Here is a 17880-nt window from a genome sequence, read left to right on the forward strand (position 1 = left end):
AGGCATGTTCCAGCAGGCTGCCTCATAAATTTGCAGGAAAACGCGAGGAGAAGGGTTTAGGAATTTCAAACAGCTGAAATCGCGTTTTGTTGCAAATTCACTTTTGGGGCCTTTTTTGGCCGTTTCCGGGCCTCCGGATGTCCGATTCCAGCGTTTCAAGTACCGTTTTTGGGGTTTTGGGCTGTTCTGGACGTGTTTGCAATGTCAGAATCACCAAATTTTGCACAAAAAATAAATTTTTTAAAGATTCAAATTGGATCACCTTATTAATGTGACACGTTTCTATGAACATACAGTACTATTTATTTTTCTTATTTTCATCTTCTTTTGTTGAATTTTCAATGTAACGTTGGCCCACTCCTGATTGGTTGAGAGCCTATTTTCTCTCTCTTCTAAAATACCCCAAAATGAGCTTCCTTTTTTCCTAATGTATTGTATTTAGTTGTAAAGACAGAGAAATCACTGTAGGAATGTACCAACATGTTACTTCAAGTATTTGCAGGAAAACGCGAGAGTGAGCTATTAGGAATTTCAAACTGTCGAAATCGCGTTTTGTTGCAAATTTATAAATGTTGCTTCATCCACCCCTGTCTCATTGCCTTTTTGTATCATTCCATGTTCTCCATGGCTGTAATCTCTTTCCATTACTTTGTGTGCAGCTTGTCAGAGTGATGGCTAGAACCAAGTCAACTACAAGGAGTGCTGGCAAGGGGCCAGGACTTGCAGCAGCAGCAGAGCTGGGGCAGGTATCAAGGAATTTAGTGTGCCTCCAAAGGGAAGAGTTGCACATGGCAGGAAGGGGAAGCCAATGAGCCTGCTCCAGCAAAAGGCCAAGAGATTGAAACATGGTGCAGGTGTGCTAAAGGAGATCAGGAAGCAATAGAAAGCTATAGGCTTTGCAATCCCCAAGGCACCTTTTTAGAGACTAGTGAAAGACATATGTGATAGTAGGCACCTTGGTTTGAGGTGGAACAGGACTGCCATTCTTTCCTTACAGGAAATGGCAGAGGATTACTTGGAGAAATATTTTGAAGATGCAATGTATGGCAGGACATCAAGATGAGAGACATATTATTAATTCCACCTACAAGAAAGTTGAAGGTAGATGAGGTTAAGGTTGTTGAAGTAACCCACTCAAAGAACACCAGCAGAGGGAAAGCTACTTATGAGGAGTCACTGTCAACTGAAGTAGCAAATAAAAGAATCCAAATCTGTTATAGATGTGGAGACTGTACAGAGGGAGCTGCAGATACAGAGAAGGTTGCAGGAGCTGGGGCCCTAACATAGTTGTCCATATTGAGGATGAAACTTCAGTGAATAATTTTGACTTGACAAAACCATGCTTGGCAGCATTGGCTCATAAGAATGAGTATTGCTCAGATACTATCATTCTTGCAATGCTCTAGTAAGTGTCTTTTATTTTACATTTGTTTGCAAAACAATCCTTCTTGTACCTCCTTTACACCCTACCCTAATTATTGTTTGGTCCAATGCAGCATGATGAGAAGCTGGCTTAACCACGCTGTACAACATACAGTTCATATTATTGATCCTGCCATTTCCTCCAGGTTAAGAGATGCAAAGGAAACTCCCATGGATATTTTCAATTGGTTCAGACACTGCAATTTTGATGTTATCGATGTTTTGCTACTTCCATACCATAACAGGTATGTGGGTGACTGCTTCTTTTGGGATTCTTCTTTAAGATTGAGAACTCTTGTAGCCTTTGATTTCTTAATGCTTTTTTCCTTACACAGTGACCACTGGAGCTTTGCTTCTATTGATATCCAGCAGAAGAAATGCTTTATATTCAACTCTCTTAAAAACACACACAGAGAGCTGAAATTGTAAGTGGTGTGTGTGCTATTTTTAACTTTAAACTTTATTATTTTGTTTTAATGCACACTAACTGAATTATATGTATTACAGTTGTATTAGAAGGTTTCTGGATCACTGTCCTCCTAATGTCAATCTTTTGGATTCAATAGAGTCAATAAATTTAGAGGTAGAAAGTCGTTTCCCCTACTGATGTCTATTTCATGCTATGCCTTTGAACCTATTGAATAATTTTGTTTTGTTCAGATGTTAACAGTTTCTAACATATCTTTCCAACTGTACAGACACCACAACAAGATGATTCAAGTAGCTGCGGGGCTGCTGGAGAGTGCTGATCAATGCCAAATATATACTTTCAAGCTATTTTGAGATAGGACAGCCAGACCTTGTAAGAAAAAATAATTTTCATTTAGCTTCAAAATAATTGATATTGGTACAAAGTGTTCTAAATCATCATATGCCATTGCAGATGAGAGAAGATAGCTTCAGCTCGAACTATATATATAGTTTCATAGCTGATACAATTTGGAAGTTTTTGAAGTATGCCTCTCCCAAACCTATTGTACCAGCTACTGTCGAGTTGGGTGAGAGCTCTAAAGTCCGAGAAGGTGTCATACACCTTGATGACACAGATGATGCTGATGTGGTGCCACAGGAACAAGGACCTAGTGATGATGAGGAGAAGCCACAGGAACAAGGACCTGCTGCTGATGTTATTGAGGAGAAGATGGAGCAGCACAGCAAACAGATTCTCCAGGGGTAGTAGAGGAGACAATGGAGCAGCACCAAGAGATTGTACAGGACAGGATGGAGTAGCAGAAAACAGATTCTCCAAAAAAAGATGATACGGAGAGCTTGGACCATGTAGAGCAACCTCTGGATCAGGCTGTAGATAAATAGAAAATGGTTGTCAAGAATATGTTCTACATATACAATTAAACACTTCTGTACAAAATTTTACTTTATTGAATATAATACCTTTGTTTATGGAGTCTGTGTTATCTCAATTTTCAAATTTTCAATGTCTTTGCATTTTATTAAACTCTCTCTTCTTTTGAGCACCTGCAAAAAAGCAATATGAATCAATAGGGTAAAGTAAACTAATAGCAGTGCTTAATGAGACTAGGATAAGTCAGATGATCTTGTTTTCTTAACACACCATGTGTGTTAGCATTGTCCAGCCAACTGATAAAAATGATCAGTAAAAAATATACCCGATTGAGCTAGCTCTGTTGCACATCGACCTTGGTATTGTTGTTCTCCTATCGATCCATGCAAAACATCTATAAATCCCAGAATACAATCGATGTTTTGCCATGTCTCATACGATGAAGGGTATAAATCTGAAATAAAATAACACAAGAATGTCAATAAGCAAAGAAAGAAAGCTTCATCTTAAAAATCCATACACCTCATAAAGAACAAAACCACAATAGAAAAATATACAATTAGGCCTGTGTTGCAGAAGATCATTTGGATAGTCTCGCAAGACAAGTTCTTTATGCATGTACACATGCTTAATCAAAACTTCTTTCACCGATATCTTCCCTCTGGTGATTTTAAAATCTCGTACTCTTCCCTTCCATGACGCCAAGAAAATGTTTTTTGTCTGGGGTCTCTTTCTTTTGCTAGGTTGCATGAGCACCCATGCTCCTTTCGAAACACTAAACCTTTCCCAAGTTCCTTCCGTTTTGACTGTACTTGAATTCTCTACCGAAGAAATAGAAGAAGCAGGTCGACGGGGTAATGATGTGTGATATAATTCTGCCTTCATAGCATTATCATCCACAGAGCGTCTTCCACAAGAACGGCCATAGTTTTTATTCACCATGGAGACCTTGTGAATCTGTAACAACAGCAAAGTAATATAAACAAGATAACAAAGTGAAGTTTCAAGAAAGAGAAAGTGGGCAGACAGACAGTTGACAAGAAACATCTTACTCTAAGCCAAAGAGGATCAAGGCAGCAGTTTTGGAAAAGAAGAGGCTGCTGCACAATGAGGCAGTGGTGTAGAATGGTAGACCTTTCGAAGGAAAGGCAGCACAACATTTCAAAGTTCAAAGGAAGGTGGAAGCGGGAAGGCCCTTGTCAGAGAAAATGTCAGACTAGATTCTATCTTCATGTCCAAAGATCTTGTGAGAATAAAAAGCCAATCTCCACATTAATGTAGCACGCTTGTACCTACATAAAGTATTGTTTCTTTTATCTATTTTCTCTTATTTTTGTGAATTTCCAACGTTACGTTGGCCCTCTATTGATTGGTTGAGAGCTTATTTTTCCAAACCGTAAAAGGCCCCAAAATGAGCTCCCTTTTTTCCTAATGCCTGAGAGGCTGACGTGGATGGTAAAGAGACAAGAGAGGAAATATCATGGAATGTTATTACTAGGGCATATAGCAAAGGACTAATATAAAAAATAAAATCACATAAGAAGTGGGAAGTTTGTGGCAAGAAAACTTTGCATTATCAAGTGAGTAGGTTAAAGATAGAAATGCCATAAGAAGTGGGACGTTTGTGGGAAGAAAACTATGCATCATCAAGTAAGCAGGTTGAAGATAGGAATGAGTAACTTTTTATGATGCAACATGCTTAGTTCCATGACTATAGTAGATGCACCAAATTCAAGAGAAAGTTTGGTACGTTAATTTGGTTACCTCCTGTAACCAAATGAGACTAGCCATGGTGAGTAGTATAGAGAATTAAGGGATTTGGAAAAACCTGGTTATGTAAAAACCCAATGTATCATGCTATGATAAAGCACATTGGAGGAGCATTATCATTTTGTGTGAGGGAGAAGGTTCTAAAGAAGTGATGTGGATTTGGTATATGCCATCACAAAGAATCAAGTGACTGACATCTTCACAAAGGCATTGGGCACAGAGAAGCTTCACAGGTTTAAAAGCTTACTTGGGGTGTAGGGATATAGAGTTGAGCTCAAGGGAGAGTGTTGAGATATCAAGCTCAACTAGTGTGGATATGGATGGCATGACACCTCTGCACTTATACCATTGGCATGGTTGGTGAGATTATGGTTGATATGATGCTAGTGGTCCATAGGGCGTGTGACAGCTACTTTGGTTTGCTATAGAGATATGGCATAGTTATAGCACATGCTCGTATAGTCGGTTTCACACTATGGACCCTTGATGTTTTAGTAGTAGAGTACTTTAGCTTATAGTAGATACTCTTATCTTCATGTTATGGTTATAGAAAAGTGAAGAACATAGAAGAAAATTCCATCTCTCTCATGTCTACCTAGCTACTCTTATGTGTGTGTGTGTATGAAGAAGTTTACTTGTAAGGAGCTCAAGCTCACCCTATCCCCTACATTCTTCTCACTTCATGTCCTTCCAGTCCCTTGATATCTTTCCATAGACTCGGATTTTCTTGGAGCAATGTCCCTATAGGCAATCTGATTTTTAAGGATAGAAATGTTGATAAATTATCTCTTAGGTATATGCTCTTTCAATTGTCTCATATTCAATGAGTTCACTTAGTGAGGTCTCCACCTCTTCATATGATTCTCTTCAAGTGATTGATTATCTCCACCTCTTTAGGTGATTGAGGTATCCCCACCCATCCTTCAGCAAGCATCTTGGGCATTCAATTAGGTTCTAAACTCCCTTCCATCAACAACTGTTTAGGATGTTCAAAAAAATTATTAAGTATATCCAATTTTCTTTCAGGTTTATTGGGCTAGAAAAATGTTTAGATGTATTGTTTCATGCTCTTTTCTAGCCTTCAAATCTCTCTTGGAGCTCATGTACCATGTTTATTACTTCTTAATTGATTCATCTCTTGTTTAGGATCGTGATATTTTCCTTTTCCCTTGAAAGTTTTTGGTTAGTTTTTAGTTAATTAATTGCAACCTACTTAATCTGCTTAATCTTTTTGAGTAGCAACAACTTTAGTGTAAATGCAACTTGCTCAATTTACTCCACTAATGGATCTTCTCATCGAGGAGGAGTTTTAGAGATCGTGGTTGTATCCTCATCAAATCCTCTTTAGATCACAACTTGGTTTTCACCTTTACCCACCTTCTTAGCTCGTCTTCTTTGACTCCCCTTTTTTACTCTGCTTACATATGAGTGAGAGCATACAAAGGTATTCTTTCCATTTTGCACACTTAGTATGATGTTGATACTAGCACCATATTTATGGGTTGCATAAAGGAGATAAGGCACCCAAACATCACTTCTATGTTTCATTAGTGTGAGAGAAGAGAATATTTCATCCCCATGCATTCTTCTATTGGCCTACTTGGTCTTCAACCCAAATTAACACCAATTTTACACTCCACCATTTCTTCAAATAATATGAAATCTATTATCTCTAACATTGGTACAGCAACATTATTACAAATTCAAATCTCGTGTGATAATTTAAAATTTTAAAATACAAAATAATTAAAACAAAGGGAGAATTTTGAGTTTTTTCAATGTATTCTTATATCAATATCCTTCCTCTAGATGTTTTGGCATATCAAATTAAATTGATTCATTTACATGTATTTTGTGAATAAACTTAAAAATAATAATTCTCCAAGAAGGTTTGCACTTGAAAAGGATGTATGATTCTAACTTTCCTCCGATGGTAGCATCCTTGAAAGAATTTGGGCACACTTACTGTGTTCTTTGAACATGAATGCACTATGGTATCTTTTTGCATGGCAAAAGATACCACAGGCAAATACATGGGCAATGCAAGGGAAAAGTGTGAGTGAAGTCTAGAACATGGGCAATGCAAGGGGGGGAAAGTGTGAGTGAAGTCTAGAACATGGGCAATGCAAGGGGAAAGTGTGAGTGAAGACTTTGCATTTACATGAGCAATGCAAGGGGAAAGTGTGAGTGTGAAGACTAGAACAGCTTGTGATATTTTTATTCAAAAATGTCACTTTATTGCATATACATACACAGAAGAAGCTCGTCATATTATAGGGATAAACAAACAAAGTATTATATCTTAGCCTAACCATGAGGAATTTAATTCTTAGCCTTGTCATAAGGTATATGGATAAACAACCGAGGTATTATATCTTAGCCTTTCCCCACAAGGTATAGGGATAAACAACCAAGGTAATATATCTTAGCCTTAAGGAATTTCATTCTAATGTCTTAGTGTAAAAAGCAAGAATTTTGGTGCATTTTCCAAATGTGAATTTTCTCCTTAAAATGACACTTTTGTTTATCATGACATTCAATTATGTAGCAAAAGTGTTAGTCCATTGTAGAAAAAGAATCTTTGGTGCAATGTTTAGGTGTGCCTTACATAAAGTATGCTCTACGTAAACATCAACATTGGACTAGGGTCACATAGAGGACGCATTACAGTTGTTTCAGTAGATTAAAAAATAAAGCATGAGTGCAAGGTTATTGTGTGATGGCCATGCATGCATGTGTCACACTTTAGAATAAATAATTAAAACCTTATTGTGGAGGAAGGTCAACAAAAGAAGGATCTTTGAAAATTTAGAAAGTTTCGCACTAGAAAGCTCATGCATCCAATTCTTTGTTTACATCACCATGTGAGTACTCAAGGATAATTAACCAAAAAAAAAGTATTTTGATAATTACTTCATGTCATGAACTCTAATGCTCCCTTGAGCCAATGCCGAGGCTTCATAATTTTTTAAGAAAAAGGCATATGCCATCTCTTCACTTTTGTTTTAGGAGAACTTTTTAACTCATTTTATAAAGAAAAAATCAATAACCAAGGTGATATCTTTAGAACTCACACACCCATTCCCATGGCATGGCAAATCATGCAAGAAAATATTTGTATCTCAATGCCTCTTCTACAACACTTTTTAGGTTTGGAATCACTAATTTGAAGCCATTGTAAAACCATAAAATGTGTTTATTGGTAATTTGTTTCATCAAATTTTCATCTACAAAGAGGCTATTAAATGCTAAAATTACAAGAAGGGCTTGATGCAAAGAGGTATTTTTTATAGTAGCACCTTAATTGTTTTGCATGTAAAATGTGGGTGTCACCACCACCTTCAAGGTGAAATTTCACCCTCAAGGTGAAATTTTTGTGAATGCTTAGAATATGCCAAGCACATGTGTGGTGAAAAGATGCTCCCCTATTTCATACAAATGCGTAGAAATATTCCAAACATATGGGTGGTGAAAAAGATGCTCCCCTTTTTTGTTCAAATGCAACAAAAAGGTGGTGCAAAATATGCTCCCTTATTTCGTTCAAATGCAACAAAAATATGCTCCCTTATTTCGTTCAAATGCAACAAAAAGGTGGTGAAAAAGATGCTCCACTATGTCATACAAAAAGGTGCAGGAGGGTGTCTCCTTGGATGTTGTCACATTTTTTTGCAACTTGAAAGCTTTTAGCAGCATAAGAACCACATCTTTGCAAAATTCTTAGGACATACGTGGGTGATGGAAAAGATGCTCCATTATTTCATACAAATGCAATAAAAGAGTGCACTAGGATGTCTCCTTGGATTTTGTCACATTTGTCTGTAACTTTAAATCTTATGGTAGCGTGAGAACCATAATAAAGGGTTGAGAAATACATGCTGAGATTGCCAAAAAGGTTTAATAACAGACCTTATAGTGGAATACCTTAGTCAATACTCTGCCTAAATATCACTTGGTTACAAAGGCAAAACCATTGTCTAGTTAGAAACCTAATCTAGTGGAATATAAGAAAATGAAAGCTGTGCAAAATATGGTATTGCTAATGAGCTAGTTTACTTTTTTTGAATAGATGAAACACAATGGCCCTTTTCCCAATGACTTTTTGTTTATATATAGCTTGAAAGCTTGTAGTAGCATAAGCAATATAGTTAATGGGACCCAAGAAATACATGAAAAGATTGCCATACAAGGTTTGTGAAAAGACCTCTTTTGTGAAACATTCTAGTGAATATATGTACTAATGTTGGCTTGTTTATATTTCTGGATTCCCAATCCTAGATTGGCAATGTTCTATTTTAGAAAGAAGTCTATTTTAGAATGCACTACTTAGAGAATATGTAAACAAGGGTGTGCGTGTAACGACTATCTTGCAACTCACCTTAAATAATCTTTTATTCAAATTACACATTGTTCTTGAAATTTTTTATTCTATAACACCTTATTCCACATTATTTTTTAATTACATCGTATTCCACCTCAATAAATATTATTTTTTAATTACATCGTATTCCACCTCAATAAATATTATTCCACATTATTCTTGATTTTTTTAATTAACACCTCCTATAACAAATCTTATTCAAATTCTTTGTGCAAAAAAAGAACGTGTTTATAAGTTTTTTGGTACAAAAGATATCAATGTTGTTAAAAATACAATTTTAGAGGTCCAAACTTGATTGAAAATTTTTCAACCAAGGTTATTATAAAACTATTCTATTTTGAAAGGAGAAACACTTGGATTGAGAAAATTGTGGAATACTTGAGAAACTCAATCACGGTAAAGCTTACATTTTTCTAACAATGCCTTTTTGTCATGCACAAGTTTATCTTATACTTCAAATAACAATTTTTGTGCTAGTCAAAATTATTTAAAATACTTAAAAACTACTTGGATTGAGAAATTATGCAATATTTGAGAGACCCAAAACAAGTTCATGCCTATGTCACTTTAATTATTATTTTTATTTGAAACAGTTACTTATGCAAAAGTTTGTCATGCATATGATATATCTTTGCTAATGCATACATGTTCTTAGTTGTGATGTATGTATTCACTACTCCACTTTGAGCTCTCCAACACCCTCAAGCTCTATGGCACCCTTTCTTGCTAGCATCCCTTCTCTCAAGTATACCTTTGATATACAATAGCTCTCTTTTGTCTTTTCCTATTATACAACACTCTCTTGAGTACTCTATCGCCATCCTAGATATTCCTCTCCTTCTATGTCACCTCTTTTTCTTCTTCACATGACAAAATCTTACATAATGTCCCCAACTACTAGTAGAAGGGCCAAATCCATCATTGGTTTCCATGATCTCCAGCAATATCTAATATAGGGACAGGGACGTACATTGCAAGAATAACAACAAAATATAAGTAGGCAATATTTGAGATTTTTGTTGATATCCACATTATTTTTTTATTGATTCTTGGCATCTATTGTGTTTTTTATTGACATGGACTCACTCTGTGTTGGTTTTTATTAGCGTGGACTCATTTGTTATGTTTTTTATTGACATGGGCTCATTTTGTGTTGGTGTTTATGATAATGCTATTTTCATCTTTAATACATACATATTTCCCTCCACTTATGTATAGTATGCAGCCGTTGGAGTGTTGTAACGGACTTTTAAAACTCCCTTGTTGATATTTGAAAGAGGTCTTTTTCTCTATAATGACTACCATATTGCCCCAATAAAGCAACATGATTAGATCCCATCCATGTGCCATTAGGAGTGTTACGAGGGACTTTTAAAGCTCCTTTACTGATATTGGTGTTGTATATAAGGAAAAAAGCACATGTGATTTTAAAGCTCCCTTATTGATATTGGTGTTGTATATAAGGAAAAAAGCACATGTGATTTTAAAGCTCCCTTATTGGTATATAAGGGAGAAAGCACATGTGCTTTTTCTACTAAAGGGATATTCTTTTATAGTGCCTCCTATGCTGTCCCAATTAAGCAACATGGTTAGATCCACCATCAATAAGTTGTCGTGTGAGTGGTCCATCCCAAAGAATGTGACTAGATGCAAGTTACATGTGGACATCCATGCCTCCATGGCTCATGAGCTAATTTGTAAGGGAATTTTAAAGCTCCCTTGCTGATATTGTTCTTGTTAGTCTTCTTCTACAATGCATCTTACATTGTCCCTATAAGATTCCTCCCCAGCCTCTCAAGATGTCCAGCATCTTCCCCTGTAATGAAATCCCTCTTCAGAAATATAAAAGATCTTGTTTCTGATATTGTTCTTGTTAGTCTTCTTCTACAATGCATCTTACATTGTCCCTGTAAGATTCCTCCCCAATCTCTCAAGATGTCTAGCGTCTTCCCCTGTAATCAAATCTCTCTTCAGAAATATAAAAGATCTTGTTTCTACCTGTTTTGGCCTAGAGAAAATATTCTAGAGAGAATATTCGGATTTTGAGTATTTTTGGATGAAAAAATATCTCTTCTTATTAAAATAAGTTTCCCCGAAACAGAAGTTCAAAAAGATTTTTAGAAGGTGCATTAGAAATTAAGTAGTATAATTTATTCAAGAGGCCTTATCCTAGGGATCCAGATTTTTAAAAAATTTCAAATTAAGATTTTGAAGGGCCAATCAAATTCAAATGTATGAAGAAGATAAATAAAAGAAATAAAAAAAACACCCCCAAAAATGAGTAAATACTCACATAAGATGAAGAGTGGACTAAGGACCAAAGGAAAAGCTTAAAAATGGCTTTTTGACACCTCACAATGGAGATTCCCCTCTCATGAATGAGACGCCTACTTCACATGTGCAATTGAGTTTTAAATCTTCAAAAATTGAGATATTTCATCTCTCCTCTCTCCTAATTCAAGTCTAGTTCCAAAAAGTTAGCTCAACTGACCTAAAAATGGTCAAAAATTAACCAAACTAATTTGAAAAATTCTAGAATCAGTTTGTTTGGTTAGGAGCTCAATTTTTGCTAGAAATAGAAGCCTCCCCCTTTGTTGAAAAACAATAGTGTTTTTGCACTGTTACCCTACTTCTCCCAAGAGCCAAAAACTGTGAATTTACTCATAATTCATTAGTTTTTTACCTTCTCTCTTCTAAAGATTGGTAGACACTCTTGTTTCAAATAAGACTAGATCCCTCAAACCATCAAGCCAAAGGAAAGCTCTCAAATTCTCCTTGTAAGTTAGAGATTCTTCTCTTTTCTATTTCATTTTATGATTTTTTATGATTTTTGTCTTCTCTACTATGAATATAGTGTTATGTCTCATTGAAAAAAAGCATTCCCCTCTCTTCTTTAGTAAATCCAACCATTCTTTATCCTAGATGAATGATAAATGGATAAAATCAAGTTTTTCATAATGTTTCTCTTTGATAAGTAAAAAATATTTACATTAGAATGATTTAAATACTCTTGGTGAATTTCTAATTAATTTTAGAGAGTTAAAAATTAAAAAATAATCAACCATACAAAGAAAGTTATGGCAAAATTTTTTAAAATTGTAAAAAATAAGTTTTACTTTTTTTATTTAAAAAGAGTAATTCCCATCGTATATGTATTCTTAAAGTGTTTTTTTCATCTTAGGTATAAAAAAATGCTTACTAAAAATACTTTTTAAAAAAAGTGTTACTTTCTTTAAAAATAAATTCTTTTATATTAAGAGTGATTTTTATCATAAATAATTTGTATGCATAAAAGATATTTTTTTATATTAAAAGTGTGATTTTCATCATAAATAATTTTTATGCATAAATAGATGCATTAAAAAAATCTTTTATATTAAAAGAGTGATTTTCGTCATAAATGATTTATATGCATAAAAGATATTTTTATATTAAAAGTGTGATTTTTATCATAAATAATTTTATGCATAAATGGATGCATAAAAAAATTATATTTAAATAAGGATTCTCTTTAATCCTCTGTTTGATTTTCACGCAAAAATTAAAAAAATAAATAAGTAGATAATCTGTTAAAGAAAATTCTACCGTTTCATATTCACTAAGATGATAATGAAAAAATTCAAATAAACTATCAAAGTCGAAGATCGAGATAAATGATTATTTTATTCTTCATAAAAATTCATGTTTAGTTTAGAAATCTGTAAGCAAATATTCAATGAACAAAATTTAAAAAAAGAGAAATTAAAATATTACCTTTCAAGAAAGATACTTTAAGAAAAACCTTTCCAGACCCAAACTCTGATTCAAACTATTAACCACGACCTAATTTCTTCATCAGTTTCGATCAATAACGATGTGCCCAGTTCAAAAAAATACACTCAAATCACCCACCGAATCTGAAACTAAGTTGAGATCTTTGATTTTGATCTGAAGATCAAGGTTACAGAATTCGAAGAACTATGCTTGAGAATCCAAACCTGTGATTCAAAAAAACAAAATCAAAACTGAAAACTTGCATAAAAACTTTGTTTTTTTAAAGAACTGTCTTACGCCAAAATGCTGGAGAGAGCATTTGGTATATGTGTTTTCTAAGGAAAATTCGGTTACATCAACTGACGAGAAATGTTCAAAGAACAGCTCACGCGACAAAACCTGCCCAAGTCTTGACCAATCTCGATATGATTAAAATGATGCACTTTCGATACGATAAACGAGGACCGAGAGAATGATCCCTGAGTGAAATGTTCTAGAGCCTACCTTGCATATAGATTTATTTGTTGTGCATTTGCTTGACATGTAAACACAATTTTTATGTTATCATGTTGCATCTTTTAAATTTTACTATAATCGCTTTTCCTTATCTTCCATTACACCTTTTAAAGTTTACTATAATCGCTTAGTAACTTAGCTTACTCGATCTAGTTTCCTAGACGGCCCAAAAAAACATCACAATTTTTTATCGATATCATCCATTGATGTCACCTGACAAGGGTCTTTAGGACCCGTGGCACTTAAGAAAGGAGTCCACGAGCACATGTAAACGAGTTCGTAAAATCATGGGGTCCCGTTGCCAAGGCCTGGCTTTGATGCCATTGAGCTGCGCAATGAGGCACTATGTTGATATATATAATATATATATATTCTCGTTAACACAAAAAGTGAGGCCTGGGGACATGAATTAGCAGTACTTCGTCTCCCAAGCGCATGAAACCGGAATTGCACTGTCATGAAACCGGAATTGCACTGTCTTTTCATTCGAAAAGACAGTATATTAAAGAGTCGTAAAAAACTATTAGAAAGAAAACCAAGAGACCACGACTTTTTCTGTGAAGAAAGGAGTACTACCAACTTAAGGAGTACTACCAACTTACATATGTAATCAAAAATCCCGATTTTGCAGTCCTTTGATTAGAAGAGACATTTAGATTAAATTAAAGACCTTAAATGAGAGGAAAATCTCAACAGTCCATAGGTCCACGACTTCTTGAACAAAAGGGGTACGACAATTCACATATCAATTTTGTATGCAAGGAAAAGAAAGGTAGCATTATCGTATCAGAAATAAGGTACAAAACAAGGCACGCCAAGCTGGGTGACAAGTTACAACAACTTAGAAGAAACAAGGCACGCCAAGCTGGGTGACAGCTTCATCCTAATGTTGTCCAGCACATTCTCTGGTACCGCAAAATGAATGCGCTTCTGTTCTAATGGCCACTCATCAACCACCCCCCTACTACTTAGTTATATAATGTACATAGAATAGAGTGTATCAGCATGACAAGACAGGCCTTATTGAGTTTAAGATCCCCCGTACTTATTGATCTGGTGTATCTAATCCGATGAGAAGAGTGTACATAAGCTGTTCTTGATATGGGTTAGCACTAGCAAGTAGTTCTGTACATCTGTTTGCAACTAATCCTTTTGCTTAATCAATAGGTCCATTCTGTGGGGAGGCCAATGTCTGGGGCCACTTCTTGCAAAGCAGAACATGAAGGATGGCGGAGAGGAGGCCACTCTTCCCTGCCATCGGTTCTTCTGATCGGATTGTATACATCTGCGGACCAGGTTGGAGAAGGAAGTGGAGATGGAGATGGAGACGGAGAAGAGAGCTCTGCAGAGAAAAATCAAGAGCGATGTGAGTAAACCACCCCCATAAATCAAAATTCGGCTTGATAATTGTACGCCATTACAACCATATGCAGAAAGCTAAAGGTCCTATAGTGGATATAGAGGCAACCCAATAAAAACCCACCACAAGAGCAAGGTGCTCATTATTGTGATCGCAACTTTTCAAAGTACAGTATAGAAAAATTATACAACAGTGAAACCCCATTGGTAACCCATTGTTGACCTTCGGAAATTAAATGAAAGCAACCATTCAAGTGTGGAATAGATGATCGGCGGAGGACAACCCTTTCGCCCGAGTCGTCCCATTCATTTACAAGAGAGAAACCCATTTGGCAACATAACCCACTCAAAAAATCTATATGGCAAAAGAGAGCAACCCACATGCATAGACATGGAAGAAGTCGGCAGCCGATTGTGACAAATATGTAAGAACTACTATAAAGGGGGGGAAGCCGTTTGTTTTAATGGCCAATATCCGAGCAGATGAAGCACGACAGGCCAGCCCTGGCCCTTTGGGCAAGTAATTGAGGCTGCAAGAGAAGGCAGATCTGAGCTGAACTCAGACGTCTGAATCGCCCATCTCTGAGATCAAGATTTGGAGTGGGGTGAACCATTAACTCAAAAAGTACAGTTCAATGCGCAAGGCTGCAAAAGAGACCAACACAAACTGCCCTAATCTAAGGTCTACACAACAGAGTGATACTGCAGCAACCCCTGTAGCCCAACGGCATTATAATTGCAACTCTGCTTCAAATAGACCAGTTGCCCTGGTTGAACCCATTTGAGAATAACTCAAATCATGGTTGAACCAGTTGAGAATAAGCTAAACTAAAACACCCAAGTTTACCTCTCCAGGGGGGAGAATTCACGGTTGGCGTTGAGACGGGACCAGAGAGTGTGTCTCCAACGTTCAGATTCAGAGCTTGAACAATGCGAGAGGGCAGGAGAACTGTAGCGCAGGCTGCAGGACACATCGTAAATATTCATTAGAAGACAAAACTTGAACGAGAAACAATGGATTCTTTTCTTAAATTTCTCGAATGCTGACCAGGCTTCCTCTTGCTTTCTAAGACATTGTGATTGTGGCTGCCTGTTCTGCTGCGAGGGAGAAAGACACCAGTACCACCTGACTCGCGGGAGCCGGGCATGCCCAAGAAAACTGCCGTCATTCCGGATCCATTAGTGGGCGGTTGCTGGTAACATGGATAGGGGTAGTCCACGGGTGCCCCTTTTTGCCCGCTGCCCCTATCGCTGCTTGACCGTTTCTGCAAGTTTGAGGCGGCCCAGTTGGCACCAGCTTGCTTGCGAGCATGAAGTTGCTGAGAAAAATAACACCACATCAACGCTATGAGAAGATGCAATACAATTACGAAGATGTTAATCATAAGTGGAGTTTCAGGGTTTGTTTGAGCACAGATGGTACAGCAGACAGAACAGTGAATCGAACGCCTTGCCTGTATGTTAGGAAAAACAAGAACTGATTCAAAAACACCCAATACCGCGTGTATGTGGGTAAGAAATAACCTGATTTTGCAAGACTTCAAGAGAGTGATGTTCTGCAAGCTTCAAGCTACTGGTCATGCTCTGTGAGAAACCTTCAGAAGAGGCAAGATTTGAAGGCTGAAAGGTCGATTGCCTCGCCTTGACGGCCTTCTGGTGATAAGAAAGCTGCTGTGCTGCAGCTAATACCCTCATTTTCTCCTCCACCCTCAACCTCACAAGCTCTGCATACAGTAGCTGCAAAGCCTCGCTTTCAATCCTTTGTTGCAGAGGTGATGAAAGCTGAGAAGACAGCGCCTTCAAGGTCTCCGCCCTATTCGTGTCCCAGTTGCAGCAGCTCAACGCAGCCGTTGTAGACTGCGGAGAATCGATAGAAAGACAGAGGATCAGACAAATCAAAATGCTAACCAGACCAATAAGCAAAACCAAAAGCGCAGCAAAGGCAAGGCCTTCGAGAAAACGTAAACCCCAAGGCACCACAGAAGCAAGAAAACAAGTTTCCTGAAACAGGAAACGTTTACAGGAAGCTCGCACGTAGGGAAATGGCAAAAAGATCATGCGTAAGTTACAGGAGAGCCGTCACATGTGAAAATGGCAAGAAGAAAACGTACAAGCCTGATAGAAAAGCATGAACAAGAGAACCCACAAACCTTCAAAGCAGAGGAAGACATTTCATACCGATATTGCACGATTCAAAAGAAGGGAAAAGCAAACCCACAAACTGTAAGAGCAGAGAAAAACAAACCAACATGCTGTAACAAGGAAAGGAAAGCAGATTCACAAGTAACCCGCAAAACAGAGAAAAGCAAGGCTCAGGCACATACTACAATTAAAGAAGCCAACATGAAGACGCTTACCTGTGCACTCCGAGCTGCTTTTGCCTGACGCACAAGCGACCGCGTGCAGCAGAAATTGGCCTGCTCGCCATCCTCTTCATCGTCTTCGAGCATGGAGTGAGCTATCTGCTCAGCAAGTCCAGCTATGTGGGCATCGCAAGCACCGTCTTCCTCTTCTTTTTCTTTTGCGGTAAGAGGCGAGCCCAAGCTCGGCCACTCCATGGAAGCTTGCTCTGCAGATCTCTGCGGCGGCATGCTTGGCCAACTACTGGTGCCCATTTCCCAGCAAACCATGGAAGACAACGACAGACCCCGCGGGCGGCAGAGTTGCGGGAATCTTCACGGGCTAGAAACGCCAAGAAATGCCATAATTAAAAGCTTTGCTCAGCAAGCTAGCTTGGTTGCTGCGGAGTCATTCAAAATGCAGGGAGGGAATTAAGGGGAATGAGCGCTAGCGACGAAGAAGAGGGGAAGATAAAGCGCAAAAAGCAAGGCTTAACAACGGTTCAAAAAGCTACTAAACTCAACAATTTGAAATCCTAATCTGATCTGTAACGGCTAATCTGAGGTTAAGGAAAGGTTAAGCATCCTTTTACTAAGTAAGCATTTACTTTTTGTCCTTTACGCACGAACCCCGAACGTGACTCTCTTGAATCGGGCCCCTCATTTGGCAGCGGGATCGACGGTCCTGTTTGCGGGAGATTGAATCTGGATACTCATGACGAATCGTGGGGGAACACGTAGAGCGCAATGTTGGCACGAATTATCTATCGACACGTGTTTTCCAATTGGGCGCAGGCGGGAAAACTTTTTGGCAAGTTCCCGACCCGCGTTTTACTGCGCTTTTGGCCGGCCGCCGCCAAAAAAAACGGTGCGCTGTCCCACAGCTTGGCGTGCTTACATGTGTCTATGGGGATTCACATTGGGCGGTCGGGCTCAGCAGAGCATCATTCATACCTACCTCACTCCACAAAATCATTACAAGATTTCCAGCCTCTCCCACACTTTTGCATGTTACCATTGACTGTAAGAGCAGTGCCCCA

At 37.6% G+C, this 17880-nt stretch overlaps 2 protein-coding genes across 2 annotated transcripts; both read right to left on the reverse strand.

The window, feature by feature from the left end:
• Positions 1-2222: 2222 nt before the first annotated feature.
• LOC147618793 (uncharacterized) lies at positions 2223-3678 on the reverse strand. The gene is made up of 4 exons (XM_086774485.1): positions 3283-3678; positions 3051-3179; positions 2815-2898; positions 2223-2722 (listed from the first exon to the last, which is right to left on the reverse strand). Exons 1-3 carry the CDS (start codon positions 3665-3667, stop codon positions 2855-2857), a joined length of 558 nt encoding a protein of 185 aa, XP_086630611.1. The 5' UTR covers positions 3668-3678; the 3' UTR covers positions 2223-2722; positions 2815-2854.
• A 10213-nt stretch (positions 3679-13891) lies between these two features.
• On the reverse strand, positions 13892-17321 carry LOC147618794 (uncharacterized). The gene is made up of 5 exons (XM_086773852.1): positions 16859-17321; positions 16026-16358; positions 15550-15820; positions 15349-15462; positions 13892-14484 (listed from the first exon to the last, which is right to left on the reverse strand). The coding sequence occupies exons 1-5, from the start codon at positions 17129-17131 to the stop codon at positions 14303-14305; spliced, it is 1173 nt and encodes a 390-aa protein (XP_086629978.1). The 5' UTR covers positions 17132-17321; the 3' UTR covers positions 13892-14302.
• Positions 17322-17880: the final 559 nt, after the last annotated feature.

Source organism: Cibotium barometz, chromosome 34, assembly GCF_041138505.1.
Source record: "Cibotium barometz isolate CiBa-2024 chromosome 34, ASM4113850v1, whole genome shotgun sequence".
Lineage (NCBI taxonomy): Eukaryota > Viridiplantae > Streptophyta > Polypodiopsida > Cyatheales > Cibotiaceae > Cibotium > Cibotium barometz.